The sequence below is a fragment of the Macaca fascicularis genome, chromosome 9 (assembly GCF_037993035.2).
Source record: "Macaca fascicularis isolate 582-1 chromosome 9, T2T-MFA8v1.1".
In the NCBI taxonomy this organism is placed as follows: domain Eukaryota; kingdom Metazoa; phylum Chordata; class Mammalia; order Primates; family Cercopithecidae; genus Macaca; species Macaca fascicularis.
Genome location: NC_088383.1, coordinates 19171519 through 19195957, shown reverse-complemented (window position 1 = coordinate 19195957; position 24439 = coordinate 19171519). Strand labels below are relative to the sequence as shown.

The following is a 24439-nucleotide window of genomic DNA, read 5'->3' as shown; positions in this document are numbered from 1 at the left end:
GTGCTATTTCATATAAAGTAAGAATAATCTAATTAGTGAATTTCAAATTAAGGTAGTAAAAATTATTTCTTGACCCAAAAGATGGAATTATTTATTTTTCCTACATAATTGTAAGAAAACCATAACCATAATCTAATAATAAATTCTATGATGAGTATGGTCGAGGTTGCATGGGCTGATGGCCAAAAATTTGGTGTTTAGACACACAACTTTCAGTAGAGAATAGAAAGGAATCCATTTGCCTATTAATTTTAATGTATCAAGCTCACTTAACATGATAGCAGGAAACTAAAGCCCTTGTTTTTTAAGAGTTTACAGATTGTTCTCGTTATTCTGAGCTCAATCTGGTATGTTTTGTGTTTTTGGTAGGAAACTACCTTGAACCTATATATATAATTTTTTATTTTTATTTTTTTATTTTTATTTTTTTTTGAGATGGAGTCTCATTCTGTCTCCCAGGCTGGAGTGCAGTGGCCCGATCTCGGCTCACTGCAACCTCCACCTCCTGGTTTCAAGCGATTCTTCTGCCTCAGTCTCCTGAGTAGCTGGGACTACAGGCAGGCCCAGCTATTTCTTGTATTTTTAGTAGAGACGGGGTTTCACCATATTGGCTAGGCTGGTCTTGAACTCCTGACCTCGTGATCTGCCTGCCTCGGCCTCCTAAAGTACTTGGATTACAGGCATGAGCCACTGCCCCCAGCCACCTTGAAATAATATTAAGGAGTCAAATTTGATTAGGATTAACATGCCATTATTATTACTGAAATGTTAAACTTTATACATGTCTATCATTGATTGAGGAAAATTACTTAGATATGTAAAATTAAGAAATAGCTATGCTATCTTGTTTCCAAGGAAAAAAGGAACATACCAACAATATCACTGAATAATGAAAATTGCATATTCTACTCTTAACATTTGACTTACCACCAAAAAAGAAATCTAGACTATCTTTACCCAACACAAACAGTTTTGGAGTTGAAAACATATTAAAATCATAACTTTGACTTTGTATGAATGCATTTTAAATTATTTGTGTGTATGCGAAGGTGAAGCAAACCTAAAAACCTAAAAATGGCAAAACAAATTGAGTGTTTACATGTCTTATAGTTCATATTTTAGCAAGCATGCCACCATGACTTTGCCAAAGGATTTCTAACACTTACAAAGATATTTATATGCTTTTCTAAGACGAATGCTTTCTGAAGGTTTTCCAAATACTCTTACCATGAAACAACTAGAGTCTTTAAGTTCTTAAAGCATGTGTCTCTGCTTAAAATATATTTTTTAAGCGATATAAAATCATCATCTACTTACCCAGGAGACATTTTTGCCCTTAGGTGATTTTGGCATGGCAACATATAGTACTGAAGCGGTCAACAATAGTTTCACCAACATGGAAAATCCAATGGAGTTTATTCCAAATGTCTTTGTTACCCAAATGCAAAAAGTTCTCTAGTTTGCCAGACACAGATATCATAAGTAACAGTGAAAGTAACCTTTCCATAGCCCATCTTCCTTCTGGGCATTAAGCGTGTGAACACACACATCACAGATTGCTACTCTGATCACTATGGAGGCAGAATCTGCAACATGTTATCTTCCATATAGCCACAACATCCAAAGTGGAGTAGTCCCTTAAAAAAAAATTAAAACTTGAGTCCACGTGGAAACGTCCAAAATCACAGAGGTGTTCCTCTCTCGGCTGTTCAATTGCAATTCCCAGTTACTCTCCAAGCTCTAAGAAGAAGCTTGGTAACTACCACTTACTATTAAGAAAAATAATGAGAGCAAGGAGCATGTAGGAGCTCCTGTAGATTAGCTGCTGTTGGCATCCATTTTAGGAGGCACTCGTGCCGCTCAGAGGATAAAGATAATTCAGGGCTCAGTTTCAATAAATAATACATAGTCTCAGGTACAATGAGTACCTGTAAGTACCTTCTGCGCAGCCTCACGACGTAGGTTATCGCTCTCCCTGCAGTTCCAGAAGCTCACTGCGCACCTGTTGTTGATGAAACCGCTCCGTGAAAGGCTGGTATCCTAACAACCAGGAACATTTGTTTATAAGGTAAGAAAAATAGAAGCCCCAAAGGGGAGTAAATTAGAAGCCCCAGACGGAAGAGCAAGGCTGGAAATCAGTGCTGGCGCTCCGCCCTTTGTTCCTGTGCCCTTGCGTTCCTCTCCTTTTACCTCCTGTCAATCTAGATTAACAGCGCAGATCCAGGCTAAATTTTGCTACTATCAGTAGTGATTAGTGTGAGTTGATGAAATCGGATTATACAGGCGGACCTCTGCCTTCCCCCTCAGCAAGCAACACTGTGTGATTAGAAAGCCTGTTGTCCTTCTCTTCACCGGACTGAAGCGTTCTGGAAGGTTCTACGGTAGGGAATATGCTACCAAGAAAACATGTGGCCCCCAGAAGCTGCTCAGAAACAAATAGAGGTGGAAGGAACCATCTACTTCACTTTTTACTTTTTTTTCCAAATTCTGATGTTCTTGTAGATTGAAAGGTCAATTACTACAGAAGAAATGCAGGTTATTATTTTATTTCATTGAGATTTTTTTCTTCCAAGGAGAATGGTCACTTTGACCAAGAGATTGAGGTGATGGGAGGTGACAGAGGGAGCCAGAAACTGGGTGTCACTTTTCTTGAGCTTCTATTATATGCGCAAAGAAATTTATATATACTCAGGCTCAATCAATGTGGAAAGTAGGTATTAACATAAATACTTTAAAGAAAAGGAGGCCAGGCTCAGTGGCTCATGCCTGTAATCCCAGCATTTTGGAAGGCCAAGGTGGACGGATCACCTGAGGTCAGGAGTTCAGGACCGGCCTAGTCAACATGGTAAAACCTGGTCTCTACTAAAAATACAAAAATTAGCCAGGCATGGTGGCGCGTACCTATAGTCCCATCTACTCGGGAGGCTGAGGCAAAAAAAAAAAAAAAAAGAAAAGAGAAAAAAACTTTAAAGAGAAGGAAATTAAGATACAGAGATGTCATATACCTCTCAAAAAAGATCTATTAAGTCAAAGGAGTGCTTTTTAGACTCTTCTCTCACTGAAATCAAATGGCATCTGGATTTTTTTCTTTCAGTCTCTTTCAACCTACTCTAAAAGAATTGCTCATCTATATATTTTTAAAGGACCATATGTTGCCCTTATGTGTCTAAGAATTCTTTGGAATTATGGTTCCTACTTATTTTAAAAATAATAATGTTCCAGGACTCCTCAAAAAACATAGTTTGGAGTAAAATTTTATAAAGGATGAAACAACTAAAGGGGGCCACACAGCTAACCACGTAGATATCAGTGCTATCAGGAGGGGCTTAAGCCACTGATAACTCTGCACCATCCATCCAGCATCTACAGTCAATTATAATAGCTACCATTTGCTGAAAATGTTCTCTGTGGTATTTTACATTTTAAAAAAATCTTACTCAAAATGAAGACAACTTCATAAGATTGATTTTGAATGATTCCGGATTTCTTTTTTTGGAGGGGGCGTAGAGGCAGTATTAACCAGCATTTAATTAAAAAACAGTAAAACCTGATATTACAACTAAAGTTGCAGATATGAATGAAATTTTTAATCAGTTCAAAATCAGAAGAAAAAATTAAAATAGACACAAAAGTGGAGAAAAATTTTTTTACTTTACTTTTATTTATTTGTTTTGAGATGGAATCTTGCTCTGTCGCCCAGACTGGAGTGCAGTGATGCGATCTCGGCTCACTGTAATCTCCGCCTCCTGGGTCCAAGTGATTCTCCCACTTCAACCTCCTGAGTAGCTGGGAGTACAGGCATGTGCTGCCATGCCCGGCTGATTTTTGTATTTTTAACAGAGACAGGGTTTCACCGTGTTGACCAGGCTGGTCTCGAACTCCTGACCTCAAGTGATCTGCCCACCTCGGCCTCCCAAAGTGCTGGGATTACAGGTGTGAGGCACCATGCCTGGCAGAGAAAAGGATTTTTTAAATAAAAGAGTGCCTTGATTCTGAATCTACTGGGTATCTATGTGTGTGTGTGTGTATGTGTAAATCTCATTTGCTGCATTTTGCTATAGGTGCCTAAAAACTATGTTTTTTTCTCCTCAGGAAGTACAGTACTCATGGGTTGTTAAATAACTGTTGTTGACTAATTGGTTACATTTCCATTATGAAATTTGAAACAGTATTTTGAATATAATTTTCAGTTAAAATTTTCTGCAACACTACTGAAAAATGAATAAAGCAATTTGGAGCCTGATGTTTTGCCTAAAATATGAATGCAAGAGATTACTTATTTGTACTTTTTACATTTCAGAGTGCTTAAAAATCATAAAGGGATATCCAGAACAAACATAGTGTGTTAGCAGAGAGTTGTATGAGAGTAAGACCAGACCATGTAACTCTAGACAAATTTAATTCTAGAAATATTTAGTTTCAAAGTACACCTGAATTTGTGTTCCATTGAATTACAATGTTCTGATGTGACGGGTTTGAATTGTGACCTCACAAAAAGCTGTGTTGAAATTCCAGGCCTTAGGACCTCAGAATGTGGCCTGATTTAGAAACTAAGGTCTTTACAGAGGTAATCAGGTTCAAATGAGGTCACTAGGGTGGGCCTTAATCCAATATGACTGGTATCCTTATAAAAAGAGGAAAGTTGGACACAGAGACAGACCTGCACATAGGGAAGATGATGTAAAGATACAGGAGAAGACAGCACGTGATTCCAGCGATACAGCTAGGAACTAAGGATTACTAGGACTGTCAGCAAACACCAGAAGCTGGAGTAGGCAAGGAAGAATCCTCCCCTATAACCATCAGCAACAGCATGGCCCTAACAACACCTCTGCTTTCCTGTTTTGTTTTTGAGATAGGGTCTTACTTTGTCACGGAGGCTGGAGTGCAGTGGAATGATCATAGCTCACTGTAGCCTCAACCTCCTGGGCTCAAGCAATCCTCCCACCTGAGCATCTCAAGTAGCTGAGACTACAAGGGCATGCCGCCATGTCCAGCTGATTTTTGTATTTTTTGTAGAAACAGGGTTTTGCTATGTTGCCTAGGCTGATCTTAAACTCTTGGGCTCAGGTGATCTGTCCACCTTGGCTTCCCAAAGTGCTGGGATTACAGGCGTGAGCCACTGCACCTGGCCCTGTTTTTGAATTTCCAGGCTTCAGAGCTGTGAGACAGTAAATTTCTGTTGTATGAAACCACACCATTTTTTGGTACTTTTGTTACGGCAGCCATAGCTAACACAGATGTCAAATCACTAACTGTCCCTTCTCCTTTTCCATGACTCTTTGAAGTATTCTAGGCTCCTTTCATTAATGTCACTGTAAAATGTTAAAGGTAAAAATGTCAGAATTTATATTTGTGACTTGAGTTTTTTGAGAAAGAGTCTCGCTCTGTTGAACAGGCTGGAGGGCAGTGGTGCGATCTTAGCTCACTGCAACTTCTGCCTCCCATATTTAAGTGATTCTCGTGCCTCAACCTCCTGAGTAGCTGGGATTACAGCCACACGCCACCATGCCTGGTTAATTTTTTTATTTTTAGGAGAGACGGGGTTTCACTATGTTGGCTAGGCCGGTCTCGAACTCCCGACCTCTAGTGATTTACTCACCTCGGCCTCCCAAAGTGCTGGGATTACAGACGTGAGGCACCACACCTGGCCTATGGCTTGATTTTTAAAGTATGCCTATATTAGTTTATATATTTGCCTTGAATTTTAACTTAGTCATAGACTGTCTGTACATTTCATTTATTAGGTCTCCTTAACTTGGAGATCTTGGACCCTATGGGGTCTATTAATAGGTAGGGTCATGAACTTGAATGTGAACAAATTTACATCTTTATTTTCAGTAACTTCTTTTTTTTTTTTTTTTTTTTTGAGACGGAGTCTGGCTCTGTCACCCAGGCTGGAGTGCAGTGGCGCGATCTCGGCTCACTGCAAGCTCCGCCTCCCGGGTTTACACCATTCTCCTGCCTCAGCCTCCCGAGTAGCTGGGACTACAGGCGCCCGCCACCTCGCCCGGCTAGTTTTTTGTATTTTTTAGTAGAGACGGGGTTTCACCGTGTTAGCCAGGATGGTCTCGATCTCCTGACCTCGTGATCCGCCCGTCTCGGCCTCCCAAAGTGCTGGGATTACAGGCTTGAGCCACCGCGCCCGGCCTTCAGTAACTTCTGACTAAAAATTAGCATTGCTTTAAAATATGAATACTGTGAAAATATGAAAAAGCCACAGTGATATTAGCAATACCTAGTAATGTCAGCAATAGGAATAACAGACATTTTCTGTCAGATTACAATAGTTTCATATATATCACAATTACAATCTTATGTCCGTCTTCCAGTTAATTATACACACTCTGAATTATTCATGGAGAATTGCAATTTGCTTTGCAATTTACATGGAAAATGCATAAAAACATTAGGATAGTTTGATGATGGATGATCAGATACATCACATGATAAAGCAAGCATAAGTAATGTTAATGAGAGAATCTAGGCAGTAAGTATATGGATATTCTTTGTGGGATCAACTTTGCTGCATGTTTAAAAATGTTCATACTAAAATGTTACAAAATGTTAGAAACAGATTATGTTTATTGGTGCTTCAAAATTATGATAATTGTGCCCATCACTAGTGTTGTTATTTAATGTATTCATAGATGTACCTATATTACTACACCACAGATTTGGGTTTTAAAGTATTTCAAAAACTGTGTTCCCACAGTTTCTTTTGTGATTCTACAAATTTCTTATTATTCACTTAAAAATAAAAGACTTCTGTAGGCTTCACCAGACTACAAAAGGGTTGACAATACACTTAAGAATTTCATCTGTAAGGTTATGATTTAAAAACTAATGAATAGCAATATTATTCCACAAAGCTATTTGAAAGGATCAAGTTTAGAGTATGTCAAAAGTAAAAAAAGCAAAAACAAAAAAATGGAGACTTCAAAATGTCATGTAACAACTGTGAAAAACATTAAAACCTTGCTGATATTTAAGACATAAATTACATTTTGTACCAGTTATCAACCACTGAGTAACATACTCTCCCAAAACTTAATGGCTTAAAAGAACAACTTATTACCTTATGGTTCTGTGTATTCTTTGAGCTCAGTTGGGCAGTTTTCATTTGAGGACTCTGACATGGTAACAGTCAGCTGCTGGGGCTGCCATGTGAAGGCTTAATCAAGCCTTAGCTGAACATCCATGATGGCTCCCGCACGTGGCTGACAGAGCTGGCTGTCAGCTGGTAGCTCAGCTGGGGATGGTGACCACAGAAAAACATGTGACCACTGTGTTTAGCTTGAGCTTCTCACAGCTTGTCTTCTGGGTTCCAAGAGACAGAATCCCAAGAACAAGCATTCCAAGAAACCCTAAGGAGTTGCAAAGCTTCTCACCTAACCTTGAAAGTCACATGGCATTACTTTCACCATGTTAGACCTGCCAAAAGTGGGTCACGGAGGCAGCCCAGATTCAAGGGAGAGGACTATACAAAGACAGGAATACAGAGTATGTGGCTCATGGGTTGGGAGAGGGGCATCTCCGGAGACCAGATGTGCCACCTCCATAAAACCACCGTACATATCTAGGAGAAGGACTGCACATAACCTGGATTTGATGAGCATAGAACTGCTGACTGCTGGCCTTTCTCACTTATGTCTCCAATACGTTTAGCTCATTATTTCTCAAAGAGCCCCAGGTGAATTCCTTTCCCACTGAATTTCTTATGCTGGCCTTGGATAAGTAAAATTGAGGCCAAATATTTGATTTAGTACTCCCTAGTTCCCCATTATCTCTAAAAGCTCAACCATTCTCATCCAATTCCTTCAACCACAATAGTCTTTTTTTGTAGACAAGAAATGCATTCTATATATTTTTTGTTTTTATACCCTTCACATTTCTAGGACCAAGCATACTGCCTCATACACAGCAGTTCCCCCAAAATAATCTAACAATTTTCATCATCATAAGAATCAGATGCAAGAAGCTATCCTGGCTCTTGGAAGTGGGTTGGAGGAATAAACAGAAGTTGTCATCAGTATGCACTCACCACAAAGAATATGCAAACCCTTCTGTGACTAGTTTCTGGGGACAGAATGGGAGAAAGTTTTGTTCCTTGATGGGATTCAGCATTCTCCTTTAAGTGCACATATTTCCAATAAGGGAACTGATTTTTATTGTGTCCAACCAGGTATATCATATCAATCAAGGATATTTTAGCAAATCTGAATTGACCTTTTAGTGGAATAAAAACTGAAAACAGATAAAGTAGGTGATATGGTTTGGCTGTGTCCCCATCCAAATCTCATCTTGAATTGTAGCTGCCACAATTCCCACGTGTTGTGGGAGGAACCTGGTAGGAGGTAATTGAATCATGGGGGTGGGCCTTTCCCTGTTGTTCTCATGATAGTGAATAAGTCTCATGAGATGTGATGGTTTTTAAGAGGGAGTTTCCCTGCACAAATTCTCTCTTTGCCTGTTACCATCCATGTAAGATGAGACTTTGCTCTTCTTTGCCTTCTGCCATGATTGTGAGGCCTCCCCAACTATGTGGAACTATGAGTCAGTTAAATAACCTCTTTCCTTTTTTTAAATTTACTTTTTATTTTTTTTAGGCTTTAATCACATTAATGTATTTTTGAAAAAAGGAAAAACTTATTCTTACATATAGGCTGGAATCAGTGATGAATAATAATAACACTACAATTTCTGTTTTGGAAACTTCTCAAAAGTCCATGTCCATTGTCAAAATCAATCTCCTTTGCATATTCATGGTCAGTATTCAGGGGAGCTATATGTACTAGTCCATCTTTACTCATAGTTTATTGAAGAACATTTTTATTAATTTTAATTTTTTTAAATAGTTTAAGTTCTAGGGTACATGTGCACAAAGTGCAGGTTTGTTACATATGTATACATGTGCCATTTGGTGTGCTGCACCCATTAACTCGTCATTTACATTAGGTATATCTCCTAATGCCATCCCTCCCCACTCCCCCCACCCCACAACAGGCCCTGGTGTGTGATGTTTCCCACCCTGTGTCCAAGTGCTCTCATTGTTCAAGTCCCACCTATGAGTGAGAACATGAAGTGTTTGGTTTTCTGTCCTTGTGATAGTTTGCTCAGAATGATGGTTTCCAGCTTCATCCATGTCCCTACAAAGGACATGAACTCATCCTTTTTTATGGCTGCATAGTATTCCATGGTGTATATGCGCCACATTTGCTTAATCCAGTCTATCATTGATGGACATTTAGGTTGGTTCCAAGTCTTTGCTATTGTAAATAGTGCCACAATAAACATACATGTTCATGTGTCTTTATAGCAGCATGATTTATAATCCTTTGGGTATATACTCAGTAATGGTATGGATGGGTCAAATGGTATTTCTAGTTCTAGATCCTTGAGGAATTGCCACACTGTCTTCCACAATGGTTGAACTAGTTTACAGTCCCACCAACAGTGTAAAAGTGTTCCTGTTTCTCCACATCCTCTCCAGCACCTGTTGTTGCCTGACTTTTTAATGATCACCATTCTAACTGGTGTGAGATGGTATCTCATTGTGGTTTTGATTTGCATTTCTCTGATGGCCAATGATGATGAGCATTTTTTCATGTGTCTGTTGGCTGCATAAATGTCTTCTTTTGAGACGTGTCTGTTCATATCCTTCGCCCACTTTTTGATGGGGTTGTTTGATTTTTTTTCTTGTAAATTTAAGTTCTTTGTAGATTCTGGATATTAGCCCTTTGTCAGATGGGTAGATTGTAAAAATTGTCTCCCATTCTGTAGGTTGCCTGTTCACTCTAATGGTAGTTTCTTTTGCTGTGCAGAAGCTCTTTAATTAGATCCTATTTGTCAACAACCTCTTTCCTTTCTAAATTACCCAGTCTCAGAACTGCCTTTATCAGCAGTGTGGAAACGGACTAATACAGTAGGTGAATGAACAAGGCAGACAATAAAAGGAAAAAAACACACTTAAAAAAAGTAACTCCTTGTCCCATCAATATAAGCCTTTTGGGATCTCTGTTTCCCAACAAATTGAGTACTCATATTTGCCAGAAAGAGTGCTCAGCATTCTGTAAAACATTTTATCACACTGAGTTAATAAGTCTTCCTAACAACCTATAAGGCAGTTACTATTACTCTTTCCATCTTATGGGAAATGGAGACCAAGAAACTTTAAGTGACTACTGGTAAAACCCGGCTTTGACCATTTCCCAGGCTGATGCCAGTGCCTCCCCAGGTGGCTGGTCTATCTTTCATCTATGACAAGGGCAGCCGTCTAGTGCTCACACACGGAGGGGGTTGAAACAGATTTGCAGCAGACAACTCTGTTTCTCTGCATTCCATTCTGTCAACCCACCTCTGAACCCAGCCACAGCTGCAGCATCCTCTGTCCTACCTCAAGCCTAAGCCATGGGACTCTTCACTCTGCCCCGGGGTCTTACGACCTATAAACATCCATTATTTTCACCAGCCAGCTCAGAAACGTGGGGTAATGACTGCCCCAGAGACAACTCTCAATGAATCAGGGACGGAAGCTGTGAACAAATCCTCCCCAGTGCCATCCTTAAAGTGGACAGTTCTGGAAGGTTTTGGTACATCTTCCAGGGGGGTGTAATGGAATCCAGACCCCTTATGTCCACAACTTTAATAATATTTCCCCTCGCTTTTTTGTTTTGTTTTGTTTTGTTTTGTTTTGTGACAGGGTCTCACTCTGTCACCCAGGCTGGAGTGCAGTGGCATGATCTCGGCTCACTGCAACCCCCACCTCCTGATCTCAAGTGATTCTCTTGCCTCAGCCTCCCAAGTAGCTGGGACTATAGCCATACACCATCATGCCTGGCTAATTTTTTGTATTTTTAGTAGAGACATGATTTTGCCATGTTGGCCAGGCTGGTCTTGAACTCCTGACCTCAGGTGATCCACCTGCCACAGCCTCCCAAAGTGCTATAATGTTCCTTTATTTTAGCGTTTCCTCCTCTGTCTCCCAGAAACATCCACTCCAAGAAATTACCTAGACTAAGTCCTTGTCTCAGACTGCTTTTTGGGAACGAGGTTTGTTATTATTGGACACACACAACAGTAAACAGTACCCCACCATTCAGTAGGGAGAATGGAAGGGATGCTCCCAATCTGTGTGTGTTTCTTCTGCAAATTCACTAAATGAGTCCCTACCGAAAGAGGTCCTCGGAGATTACTAAGTAGCTGCAGTGTTCACATTCAGGCTTGTTAGTTATCTTACTAATTAGACGGTGATCCCCTTGAGGGTAAGTGGTTTGACTTTCAGTGTTGTTTCCGACATAGCTCCTAAATGGCTGCCAAGCATTTAACACGTGCTCCATTAGTATGTGCTGATCAACAAACTAAGTGGCTCATAATCTTGAGTGTGACCTCTTTTTGTTCTAGCTTATTAAAAAGCAGTCAGTATCTTCCCTAGGGTATCTTCCCTGGGCAATTTTCTCTGCTTGAGCCACGCTTTATCCTAATCTTCAATTGTCTAACACTAATGAGTATTATTTTGTTTGAACATGTCTACCCCAAACAATCAGAGAGACTCGAATAGAGATGGAGTAAGAATGGTGGAAGGAGCATAGATTTCAAGCCAGATAGCCCAGGGTTGAATTCAGACACCTCAACCTACAAAATATGGAAAGCCTGGCAAGGCAATTCACTGTACTGAAGCCGTTTCCTTATCTGCGTACAGGCATTAGTGATACCCTACCTCGTAGGGCTTTTGTGAACAGTAAATTAAATCGTGGGCAAAGCATGTAGTATAGTAAAGCACACAGTGAGTGGTTCATACCCAGGATCTTTCCTGCCCCTGGGCCACTGCTTGGTTTTTATGATGTACCTATTGTGTGATCAATATGTCAATACATAAAGAGAATAGATTTCTCTTTTGTAAGGGAAAGGTAATTAACTGTCATTTTTATTTCATGTGACTGAAGCCAAAATCAAATAAGATCATGGATGTCAAAGTTAGTTGACATTTGTAAAGGTAACGACAGGTAGTGAAGACAGTGAAGATAGGGCTGCCATGTACAGTTGTACATTCTGTGCACTGTTCAAAAGGCCAGGCCAAAGGATGAGTTAGGGGTGAAATAAAGAGAGGCTACATCCTCCCTGTGAGTGTGCATTTTTCTAATTTTCCTACTCAAAGAGAGTACCTTTTTTATAATACACACAGAGGGGCCACAGTGACTAGGAGAGGGATGAAGTGTATGAATTCAATAGTAGACTTTAGGACTAGGCTCATCGGGTTCAAATCTTGGCTCGGGCATCCTTGGACACAGTGGCCTTGTGCCTCAATTTCATCAGCTACAAAATAAAAGATTTTTATAGTGCTCATAGGTTATGAGTATTTCATGAATATATGTAAAGCACTTAGGCTAGTACCTGCCAAATAGTAATTGCTCAATAAATACTCATGGTTAATTTTTATAGTTTTTATTCTTGTAAATGTAACTCATAATCCCCATGTGTCAGCTATGGTGAAACAACATACAGTAGTAATAATTCAAAGTAGAACTTGTTCTACTTTGAATAAGTGGCCACCAGAATTTATTCTCTTGGGTGGAAAATTTTTATTTATTTATTTATTTATTTATTTATTTATTTATTTAGACAGTCTGGCTCTGTTGCCCAGACTGGAGTGCAGTGGCGCGATCTCGGCTTACAGCATCCTCTACCTCCCAGGTTTAAGTGATTCTCTTGCCTCAGCCTCCCAAGGGGCTGGGATTACAGGCACATGCCACCATGCTCAGCTGATTTTGTATTTTTGGTAGAGATGGGCCAGGCTGGTCTTCAATTCCAGACCTCAAGTGGTCTACCCACCTTAGCCTCCCAAAGTGCTGGGATTACAGGCATGAGCCACTGCGCCGAGCTCTCGCGTGGAAAATTGTTTCATTTAGCTCAAGCCAGGCTTTTAGTACCAATGACTTTGAAGAGCTCTGTATTTAGTTTAGACCAAGCTGAGTATTTCTAACAGGTTGCCTACAATTTTATCAATAGGTCATGATATTTCTTATGATAACTTCTCTTTTGATGATTTAGTAACTAAATGCCGACCCTTGTTGGATTATAAACTCTTCAAGGGCAAAAACTATATTCATCATTTTAGTATATATTACTCTGGCATATCATATGCAAGAAAATGCTGCTAAAATGATAATACAAATGTCTGCCAAGTGAACTTCAAAGACACATCCCAATAGAACACGCTGCAGTGACAGAACCCAGAGATGACAAAGACATGAATAATGTTACAAACAATCGTTTCTTAAGCAAGGGTCTAACCACAGCATCCTTCCCCCTTGGTGGGAGTCATCAACAATGACTTGTCATTATTCATAAGAGTTACAAAGCCATTTCTGGCTCTTCCTGGCTGTGATCATTGGGGAAAGGTAGAGGAAAAAGGGAATGGGGAGGTCCGGGAGGGAGGGGCTCTCTGAACTCCTTCCAGGAAGAAAAGAACCATTTGTTTTACCAGTTCTGGGATAGCTTTCAAAAAGACAGCCACATCCTTTCAGATTTGATTAATTTGGCCAACCAACTAAATTAAAATGTCCTTGATAAGAAATGGGTGAAGGAATGTATAGAGGAGGTTTCCAATATGCTCAATTTCAAACAAAACATACTAAACATATATATATATATATTTTTCTTTTTTTTTTTTGAGACAGGATGTCTGTCTGTTGTCCAGGCCGGAGTGCAGTGGCATGATCATGGCTCACTGCAGCCTTGACTTTCTAGGCTCAAGCAATCCTCCCACCTCAGCCTCCCTAAGTTGCTGGAACTATAGGCACATGCCACCAGGCCTAGCTAATTTTTGTATGTTTTTGTAGAAGAGGAGTCTCATCATGTTCCCCAGGCTGGTCTCGAACTCCTGGACTCAAGTGATCCACCTGCCTCGGCCCCCCAAAGTGCTGGGATTACAGGTGTGGCCACAGCGCCCAGCCTAGAGATTTTTTTTTAAAAATTTATTTTCAGGGATCAATTAACCCAAAATAGGCTGTGAAAAGCAGAATGACTATCTTTTTCTGTCTTAGCCATTTTCGATCTCCATTTCCCTTATTGCAAAAAAAATTTTAGTCTAAATAAATCATGTTTTGTGAGTAAACTAGAAGAAGATAGAATCATCATATTTATATTTCGTTTTCTTTTTTTTTCTCTTAATAGCGCCTGTCACTGCGACTTTTCTCATCCCTTGATCACCTCACCTGGGGAATATATAAGACTGTGGCCTTCCTGATGGTCTCCATTCAAATCCAATTGCCTACGTTGCTAGAAGTCTTTCTGGAGTGCCTCTTGCCACATCAGTGCAGACTCATGATCATGATGAGGCCAGTTCCTTATTACTCACCACATCAAATCTTTTCTGGGTAGAGACAGGGTCTCACTATGTTGCTCAGGCTAGTCTCAAACTCCTGGACTCAAGCTATTCTTCTGCCTTGGCCTCCCAAAATGCTGGAATTACAGGCATGAGCCACCGTGCCCAGCCACCACATCAAGTCATAAGCCAAATCCTGCATTTCTTTGGTCATGATGTATGCATAGCAGTTATATAATTAAGCTTAAAATTAATCTACATAGTAACAGCAATATTAAGGACAATCTTTTCCTTGTAACTTGATTTACTGGAACACAAATCTTTATCCATTAGCCCAAAAAATATCCATTTCTGTATAGTACCTAGGTTACTCACTTAAATCCAAGATCTGAGCCAAAATATAAGTACAATTAATCACATTGTGTTATAGCTGGTTATAGGAAACTGGTTCCCAGACAAATTCCCATACACGATCTGCTTAAGTGAGGATAACAGATTGACTCAGGAATCAAAAGCAATCCATTTTTTAAAAAAGAAAAAAATGAAAGAGATGTCTCATTCTAGCTGCCAGACTATGATTTCCTTGAAATAAAAGATTATTTGATTCATCTTTACATCCCGCAAGAATAACATAGTGTCTGAGACGTGCTAGGCATTACATAAATATTGATTAAATGAATAAATGTAGACATTGTTAAGCTGAAGATTAAGTATGTCTCACTTCATAATTTATGAGATATGTTTTAATTATCATTTGTGTTTTAGAAACCTCTGCATATATATTTCATCTTTATATTGATTTATCATGTCACATCATTTAAGCTTATGCTAACATTTAGTGCTCACTCACTTTTGTCTCCTTGTTTGATCATATTTTTTCCCAGGTGTATTAGAGTTTGGGCCACCTGGTGGAAAAGAACAGAGATCACTGAAGTCCCCACAAGGGGCAGGGCCCTTACTTAAAGAATATACACCTGTGGTAACTCAGAAAAGCTGGACCATAAGACTTCAGAAAAACCAGAGACAACTTTTGATTTTCACTCTGGTGTTCTGCCATGAACATAACCTTCTGTCTATAAAGAGTGTCGCCTTTATAGGCCACTCCTCCTGCATGCTCTGTGGTCTGCACCCGGTGCCACCTGGCTGACTCTCTCCCTTTCCCATGCAGACTCTTTCTCACATAGCTTCCACTTCCTCACGGGATTCTTTACTCAAAATTTGGCTTGCCATGACTCTCCATGACTTTTTTCTTCTAAGAGACAAGGTCTTGCTCCATCCCTCAGGCTGGAGTGCAGTGGCATGGCTCACTGCAGCCTCGACCTCCCAGGCTCAAGCGATCCTCCTACCTTAGCCTCCCAAGTAGCTGGGACTGCAGGTGTGTGCCACCACACCAGGCTAATAATTTTTTAACTTTTTGTGGAGATGGGGGTTTCGTTATGTTGCCCTGTCTGGTCTTGAACTCACGGACTCAAAAGACCCTCCTGCAAGGCTGGCTGCGGTGGCTCACACCTTTAATCCTAGCACTTTGGGAGGCTGAAGTGGGTGGATTGCCTGAGGTCAGGAGTTTGAGACCAGCCTGGCCAACATGGTGAAACCCTGTCTCTACTAAAAATACAAAAATTAGCCGGGCATGGTGGCACATGCCTATAATCCCAGCCACTTGGGAGGCTGAGGCAGGATAATCGCTTGTACCCTGGGGTCAGAGGTTGCAGTGAGCCAAGATCATGCTACTTCACTCCACCTTGGGCAAACAGCAAAACTCCATCTAAAAAAAAAAAAAAAAAAAAAAAAAAAAAAAAAAAATTCCTCTTGCCTTGGTCTCCCAAAGCTCTGGGATTACAGAGCTGGGTGTGTGCCACTGTATCCAGCCCTCTATGACTTTAATTCTCATACATGGTAATCTTTCAGCTCCTGCTCCACTGCGAAGTGATACTGTGAATTCTCCATTCAAATTCCTAAGTCAAAGTGCTCAACCAAATACATTTTGGCTGCTTGTTTGTGGGGTGAGGGTGCTGTCCATGTAGTTTGTATATACAGAGCTGCCATTTGGCAGTGACTCTGAGTTGGGCGGCTTCATGTAGTAGAAGGCTGTAGGCTAGCAAGTACATGATTGACGTTTCCAATAAGATTGGCCTAATCATCCACTTCTTAACGTTGCTTATTCTGGTTTCACTCTTTGATTCTAAGTTTACTTTATCATGAAGTTGTCTGAGATCACCACTTTTGCCCAAAGTCTGTAATGGTTCTAATCTTTTATATCATGTGAAACAGAAAATGTTGCATGGTACAGAGATGTTCTATGTTTATTGATTAGTTATTATTTGAGAGTACTATAAAATATATATTAATACTTTGACTTGTTGAAATGTATGAAAGATAGAAAAGGAATAAAGAAAAGTTAAACCAGAATTTCCTCATTAAATCTGAACAAAGTTTCATCACTCTCGTGGCAATTAAGTTAGTATTTTGAAACCAGAGAAATTGGTTCAAATTTCGAATAACAACTGATAGTAAAGTCCTACTTCAAAATTTAAAATCTTGAGCTTCTCTGGTCTGCATGGTAATTTAGAAACCATTAATAGAGCACTGATTGTATTATTCTATGCAGTTTACAAAAAGTAGAGCCATTATTTAACAAGAAGAAATTTTTAAAACCATGATGAGTTGCATGGGAGAATAAAATCCAATTTTATTTTCTTCACGAGCAACTCATTTAATTTGAAACCTTCTCTTTTTTTAGAAAAATAAACGTTATTTTTCTTTTTTTAAATCTTCAACTTTTAGTTTATTTTCAGGGGTACATATGCAGGACGTGCAGGTTGGTTACATAGGTAAACGTGTGCCATGGTGGTTTGCTGACCAGATCATCCCTTCGCCTAGGTATTAAGCCCAGCATCCACTAGCTATTCCTCCTGATGCTTAATATGAGACTAATTTTCTGTGCATACTCTTCTATCAGCTCCTAGAAGCTGATATTCAAAACCACGTGTGTATGTAGTCTCCTGCATCTATTCCCTTATTATGAAGCTAACCTTCCACCTTCATGAAGAAGTTTGGCATTAACAGGATAAAGTTGGGAAATGAGTTCGGAAAGCTGGTATTTAGATGGCACATTGGTACTTAAATCTGACCTATCAGAGGCCTGGCAGAAAACTAAAGTCTATAGCCGGAAATCAAACCACAGGGGAAACTGTAAGAACTCTGAGCTGCTGCCATTTTCTCCATTTTCTCCATTTTCTCCAGATAGCGATGGAGCACAGCTGTCAGAGTGAAATCCTGGCTGACTGACTGACTGCATAAAATGCCATGAGAAACACCTGTCTCATCAAGGACATTAAAAAGGTAAACACGGAACATCCAATCAAGTCAGAAAAAGCCAGCTTTCATCTCCTTTTTTATGGAGTAGAGTCCAAATCAGTGTCTTTTAAAAGAGTATCCTTCAATCTGATTGTAGTGTCAATCATGGCTCAAAAGTTAAGTTCATTGGAAAAAAAATAAAACCGTGCAATAAGAAGTCATACAAAGAAAAAAAAAAAAAGAAAAATCAGAAAAGGACCCTCCAGCCCTGATGGTTTTTCCCTTTGAAGTGGGGATTCATTTTGAAATTTTAAGTGTTTTTTGGTCTGCAGAAATAAGAATCCTATAATTTTTAAATGGTTATAAGCATCTTGTAATTATAGTTCAGAAATGAAAATTCTATGAAATTGGTGCTTTGAGGAGGATTGACTGAAGGTTATTTAAAATAATACATTTTTGAAGCCATAAGACTAAATTAAGTGAAGGTCTGGACTATATGAGAAAAAAAAATTGTGGATTTCTCTTTTAAAATATTTACAACCTTGAAGGAAGAGAGGTCGTGACATAGAGAAGTTCTGACCCTCTCTTCACCCATCTTTAATCAAACAAAAATTCATAGGCAAACCTTGCTTAGAGCGCTTACACACACAGTGACAAATTCTAGGGTCTTTCTGAGCTGCTGCCATATTCAGATTTGAGAAGTAGGCGTTCAAGAGTAAGTTGAGGAGCCTTCTTGCACAACCTTAAGTCACTTTTTAAGATATTTTCAGTGTTCTTTCAGATAAAAATGGGTGCTGACGGGTGCCGATAGTTACTCACAGTGTGAACAATTTGCAAAATACTTTTCTTATTCCTTTCCACTGAAGGTGCCTTATCTCTCCTCTTTTTTTTTTTTTTTTCTGGACTGACATTTATTTTCATCAAAATAAGTAGTCAGGTTGATTTATTTCACCCGAATTAACCTTATATAAGGGAAGTTGCCAGTAGGCTTCACCATGTAGTCCATTGCGCACAGGACATCCGACTTCCTTCTGCAGCATCCATAATGATGTCAAAGTTAGAGGTTAGTAGGACCCCCAAGGAGTGGAACTTTCTGGAAAAGCAAAATCCAAATCGTATCTTTCCTTCTAGATATTCACCAGAACTGTGTCTGTTCAGACCTGTGGTTCCAACAAGAAGAAATTCCAACAAGAAGAAGAAATTCCAACAAGAAGAAGAAATAAATGGTATGAACTGGATCTAATAGTTAAAGTTGTACCTTGAAAGGAATTAAAGAGTATATGGTATTTCATTTTAGCTATTTTATAAATATGTTCTTCAAAGTGTTGCTCAGTCAATTCTGCAAGCTTCTACTATAATTCAGTATTATAATTCAATAAGTTGCCAACACTTACTGAATATCTGAGTAAAATCTTTATTGCCATGACTACTTAAATTAATTCAAATACTGAGTCCCTACTTTGCAAGTTTTTGCCAGGTACAAATCCTACTGGAAAGGCAATTCTGTCTTTTGAATTCTGGATGTTTCCTTATAAACTCCATCACTATTAGTCACCATTTCCATCATCTCCATTTATGTAATGAGGAACATCAGCATTGCTAAGCTTAAATATGTTAATTCTTCACTTTCTAAGCTTTCACCACTGGAGAGCATAGTTCATTTTTTAAAAACAGTATCATTAGGTTCTATGTATGTGCAAAAAAAATCTGTGGTTTTTATCTGCCCAGGATCCATTTCCCTCCTCTTTTTTTTCTTTCTGGAAAACAGCACTTGGATTTTCCTCAGGGAAATCCTCCTCATCCTCCACTGTCTGCAGGCTTGGTGAGAGAGCCAGTCAAGCAACCCTCCCCTCTCCTGGCCTGGGGAGATCAAGCCAGGTCACTCTGATCCCCTCTCCTAGGAACTTGAACCTTGAGACACTTGACACCAGTTGACTTGAGGTGAAGCTGACTCACCTCAAAAGATAGACTCCAAGCAGCCCAGCCACAGTTCCCAATACTGAAATTCTCAGCAGCCCTGATCCAAACTTCAGCTTTCCTTCCATAGCTCTGCTATTGGCCAGTAGCCCTCAAACGATAGTGATGCACAATGAAGTCACATTGAGAGATTATTAAACATTAAATTATCAGGATCCATCCCTGAGATTCAGAGTCTATGGGTCTAAGATGGTTCCCAGAGATCTGCATTTGTTTTTGGACAAACATCCCTGGGAATCCTAATGCTAATGACCCAAAGAACACATTAAGAAGCTGTATTAGTCCATTCTAATGCTGCTAAAAAAAAAAGACATATCTGAAACTGGGTAATTTATAAAGAAAAGAGGTTTAATGGGCTTACAGTTCTTCATGGCTGGGGAGGCCTCACAATCAATGGCAGAAGGCAAAGGAAGAGCAAAGGGATGTCTTACATGGCGGCGGGCAAGAGAGCTTGTGCAGGGGAACTCCTCTTTATAAAACCATCAGATCTTGTAAGACTTGTTCACTATCACGAGAACAGCATGAGAAAAATCTGCCCCCATGATTCAGTTACCTCCCACAGGGTCCTCCCCATAACTCGTAGGGATTATTACACTTCAAGGTGAGATTTGGGTGGGAACACAGAGCCAAACTGTATCAGAAGCATTACTACAAACTTCCAATGAATTCCATCTTTTACATTAGAAAGAGGTGATTTCTGGTATGTACCACCAAATTATGTTATCCACCCTCTCTGAAGTTTTGGAGGGTAATTATGGATATAGAGGCATAGAACCTTGGAGGAGAGGAAGGGAGAGATTCCACATCTTCCAAGTAGATTCTTTTAGCTCACCATTCCTTGACATCTTGCCTTGTCTCCCTTAACTAGGAGCCTTGAAAATCATTAAGAAGCCTTTTTCCTATGAAAACTATGTCCCACTCCTCTTTGTAGAAAAAAGGTTGTGATCCACTCTTTTGAATAGCTATCACATTGTTTCATAATATCATATCTGCTCCAAAGAAAAAACTGACTCACCCAATAATGAAACTACCATAGAGAAGTCAATGGGACACTTTGGGGGAAGTTTCACAGACTCACTAGAAATATTACCAAAAAAAAAAAAAAAAAGAAAAGAAAAGAAAAAAGAAAGGAAGAAAGAAAAACATGGTAAGAGATGGAAATTGCAACAGAACCCTTGTCCATTCTCTTTTTATTCTGGTTTATTGTTTGGAAATCAGGGTAGGTTACATAAATTATATATTCCTTTGGTGATAGGGAGGAGAATGGTGACCTGCTCATCATAAAAGTGCAAGGAAGAAAAAATCCTCAATAAACAAAAAATAAAGCTACTTCTGATGATTCAAACAGAAGAGAATTGGCTGTTAACTCAATGTAATACCAAGGAAGAGAACACACACAGGAGTCTGGCTCAATGGGAAACAGATCTATTCAGCAGAAAGGTCAGCTGGCAATGAAAGCCTCTAAACCAACAACACAAAAGGCTGCTTCAGAGAACAGCTACCTGCCTGTGCTGCAACAGGGGGAAGGAAGGAGGAAGGACACATCTCCTAAAATAGGAGCTGCTTGTTTTATATACGGTAAAGATGTTAGGGAAGGTTTCCATACATATAGCCATTAAAGCCCTTAACTCAAGGCTTTAAATAATCTGGTGGTGTTTTTATTTTTAAATGGTTGTGCTTGAAGATAGGTTTTTGTTTTTAAATATGTTTTTGTTTTTAAACATATGTACCTACTTTTGTAACTGCTGTTTTAAAACGAAGTTAGTTTGTGGGCTTTAGTCAATGTCATGCTTTCAATGAGAACTCAGATCTCCTCTGCACTTCAGCAGGTCCTTGTTACGGGTAAATAAGCTGCCTCTTGCTTTAAATTCTTAAAGGAAATACAAGGAATATCATCTAAATCGGGAAAAGAGGCCAAAAGAGGAAATGACTACATAGTTTCAAACTCTAGCAACCAAATTTCTCTTCTACTTTATGCATATCAACCAAATTTCCTTCACTTTATGCATATTGACGAGACCAAGAAACATTTATACCATCACAAAGCTCTGTGTATGTGTGTTTATACAAACAAGTATATAGTGAATTTCACATATATCACATAAATCAGTGAAGTATCTGGGGGAAGCTTCATAGACTCACTGAGAGCATTACCTCTATCCCCCAAAATGACATACTATAATGACAAGTAGGCATAAAGGGGTAGTAATGAAAAAGTAAAAATTTGATATCTCCCCAGCATTATGTATATATGTCTTGAGGGTCTGTCATTGGCCAGGCATTCTTGCTGGGCAACAGAGATACAACAATCAAAAAGGGAATGAAAGAAACTTAGGTTCAAAGATGGGCAGACAACTAAAGGGATAATTAGGATAAGGTAGGGTAAGTGTTACAATAGGGGAAAAGCAAGGATACCTACCCAAGACCAGGGAACAGCCTCTGTGGAGGAGCACAGGCAAATGAAAGAGTGTTGTTTGTTGGGAAACTGTATGAAACTAAATGCCACTGGGACTTCAGAGGATGAAGGTGCTGTGAGTTGAGGCTAAGGAGACAAACGGTGGCTTGATCAAGAAGTGTCTCATAGCAACATTGCTCAGATTGCACTCATATTCTCAGAAAATGGGAACCAACTGGGGCTTTAAGCAGAGAAATACCATGGTTGCTCTTGAAAAAAAATCACAATGGCAGTTCCAATGTGGAGAATAGATTGTTGGAGGATGAAGATTAAGATGGGGTGACCAGTTAGGAGGTTGCTGATATGGTTTGGCTTTGTCCCCACCCAAATCTCATCTGGAATTGTATTCCCCATAATCCCCACTTTCGAGGGAGGGACACAGTGGGAGGGGCCTGGATCATGGGTGCAGTTTCCTCCATGTTGTTCTTGTGATAGTGAGTTTGTTATGAGAGCTGAAGGTTTTATAAGGGGTTCTTCCCTCTTTGCTCTCTTCTCTGTCCTGCCACCATGTGAAGAAGGTCCTTACTTCTCCTTCTGCCATAACTGTAAGTTTCCTGAGGTCTACCCAGTTCTGGGGAACAGTGAGTCAATTAAACATCTTTCCTTTATAAAGTATCCAGTCTTCAGTACTACTTTACAGCAGGATGAGAATGGACTACTGCAGTTACTGTGGTAACTTGGGAAGGAAATAACAGCCTGCACTAGGATTGAGATAGGTGGAATAGAAAGAAAAGATTCCAGAGCTCTCAAGGAAGTAGCAATGATTGAACATGAGTGAATGGATCAGAAAGTAAAGAAGAGGGACAGGGACTATGTTTCTGGCTTGGAGAGTATAACAATGTCATTTAATCTAACCGGTAAATGAGGAGTAGATGTAAGTAGTGGTGGGAGAGTGGAAGGGAGGAACAGAGAGAGGGAGGAACAGGACCGCAAGGATGGAGCTCAGTCTTGCATAACCATGTTTACAGTGCCTGGAGAGTTTCCAAATAGAGATGTCTGGAAACTTTTGAATATGGGTCTAAAACTTGGAAGAAAGATCTGGGCTGGGATTTGGTAGCCATCAGCATATGTGCAGAAAAGTTAACTTCAATTTCTCTAGCCATTTTTTCTAAGTCTATTTTTTTTTTTTTTTGCAGATTTTCTTTCTTTTGAGCATTCCTCAAATGTTATGTTGCCATTCACCAGCTTCTCTAGAGTTGAGGATGAACTCATGACCACTTGAAGGAATAGCAATATGGCAAGACATTGAATATGTCATATGTAGATGAGGACAAATAGGAAGAAAAAAATGGATACACGAGAATGTGGTATTACAGAAGTGAAGTGAAAAGTGTTTTAGACAGTGGGATGGGGCCATGTCCAAGAGATGTGACCATGTGACCATCATGAGTGGTGTGTATCTTTAGTGGAGGATGATAACTCAGTAGGCTAGCACAAATTAATGGAAATATCTCTTAAGATGATGTAAATTCACCTGCTTAGATCTCATATATTCCTTCTGACCTTCATTTACTTAGGAAATCTGCCAGCAACCAAGGCATTTCCACAGTGCAAATCAATTCAGTAGGACTTGATCACCCTTCATGAAACAGGTTCTTATCATGCAAAGCAAAGGACTTAACCCTAACCCACAGTTAAGCACCTCCACATATAACATCCCATGAAGTCCAGACCTAAAGAACCAGCCAGACCTTGCCCTTCTTTATTCAAAAATACTGTGAGTACACATGACAATTTGTCAATCAACAGACTCCTCAATTTATGAATTAATTTTGCTCAATGCATTTCAGGTTGAGTGTTTTCTAGTGAGCTAGGAGATAACATATAATTAAATTTTATAAGCCTTTCTAGAAAAAGGTGAAAGAGAAATTAATTTTAAGGCATTTGTCACATTAAATATGTATTATTAAATTAAAACATACTTATGACAACATATATAATGATGTAAAAGGTAAAATCCTGCCTGTTCCTCTATAATCTCATTTTCATGTATATATTGGTAAAGTCTTTTAGACCTCTACTCATGCAAACACCAATATAAATGCAAACACATGTAGAATAAATGCAATCATACTATCTACATTGCTCTATGTCTTAATTTTTATATAACATATTCTCAGAATATAAACCTCCTTCTACGTCAGTCTATACAAATCTAGCCTTTTCTCTTTAATGCCTATATGCTATTTCCTACTGTAGGTGGTATACCATTTATTTATTCCTATTGTCAGATAATCCTGTTATGTCAAACACATTTTAATGTTCTAGAAACTCATATATTTCCACCACTAGACTTTTCTGAGAACAGAGATGAAAGGTTCAATTCCTCTCTACATTTCTAACTTTCAGAATAGCCTTGGGCAAAGAGCAGGGACTCAGTAATT

At 39.4% G+C, this 24439-nt stretch overlaps 1 protein-coding gene and 1 long non-coding RNA gene across 14 annotated transcripts in view; one reads left to right on the top strand and one right to left on the bottom strand.

The window, feature by feature from the left end:
* The window catches only part of CACNB2 (calcium voltage-gated channel auxiliary subunit beta 2), a 406631-nt gene that overhangs the window by 254844 nt on the left and 127348 nt on the right, over positions 1–24439 (bottom strand). The window contains exon 1 of one of the 9 annotated variants that reach the window (XM_005564750.5): positions 1318–2163. The exons of the other annotated variants lie outside the window; for them this stretch is intronic. Coding sequence (XP_005564807.2) covers positions 1318–1398 — 81 coding nt within the window. The 5' untranslated portion in view covers positions 1399–2163. Of the gene's footprint in view, positions 1–1317; positions 2164–24439 lie in introns of those variants that run through there. 9 annotated transcript variants of the gene reach the window in all.
* LOC102134003 (uncharacterized) lies at positions 1959–24135 on the top strand. Of its 5 annotated transcripts, XR_010577855.1 has the most exons (5): positions 1959–2068; positions 14176–14339; positions 17570–17668; positions 18755–18849; positions 23192–24135. It is a non-coding gene; the product is annotated as an uncharacterized lncRNA (long non-coding RNA). The 5 variants fall into 5 exon arrangements; XR_280474.4 differs by lacking the exon at positions 14176–14339; XR_012417521.1 differs by lacking the exon at positions 14176–14339 and having other exon boundaries at positions 1994–2381.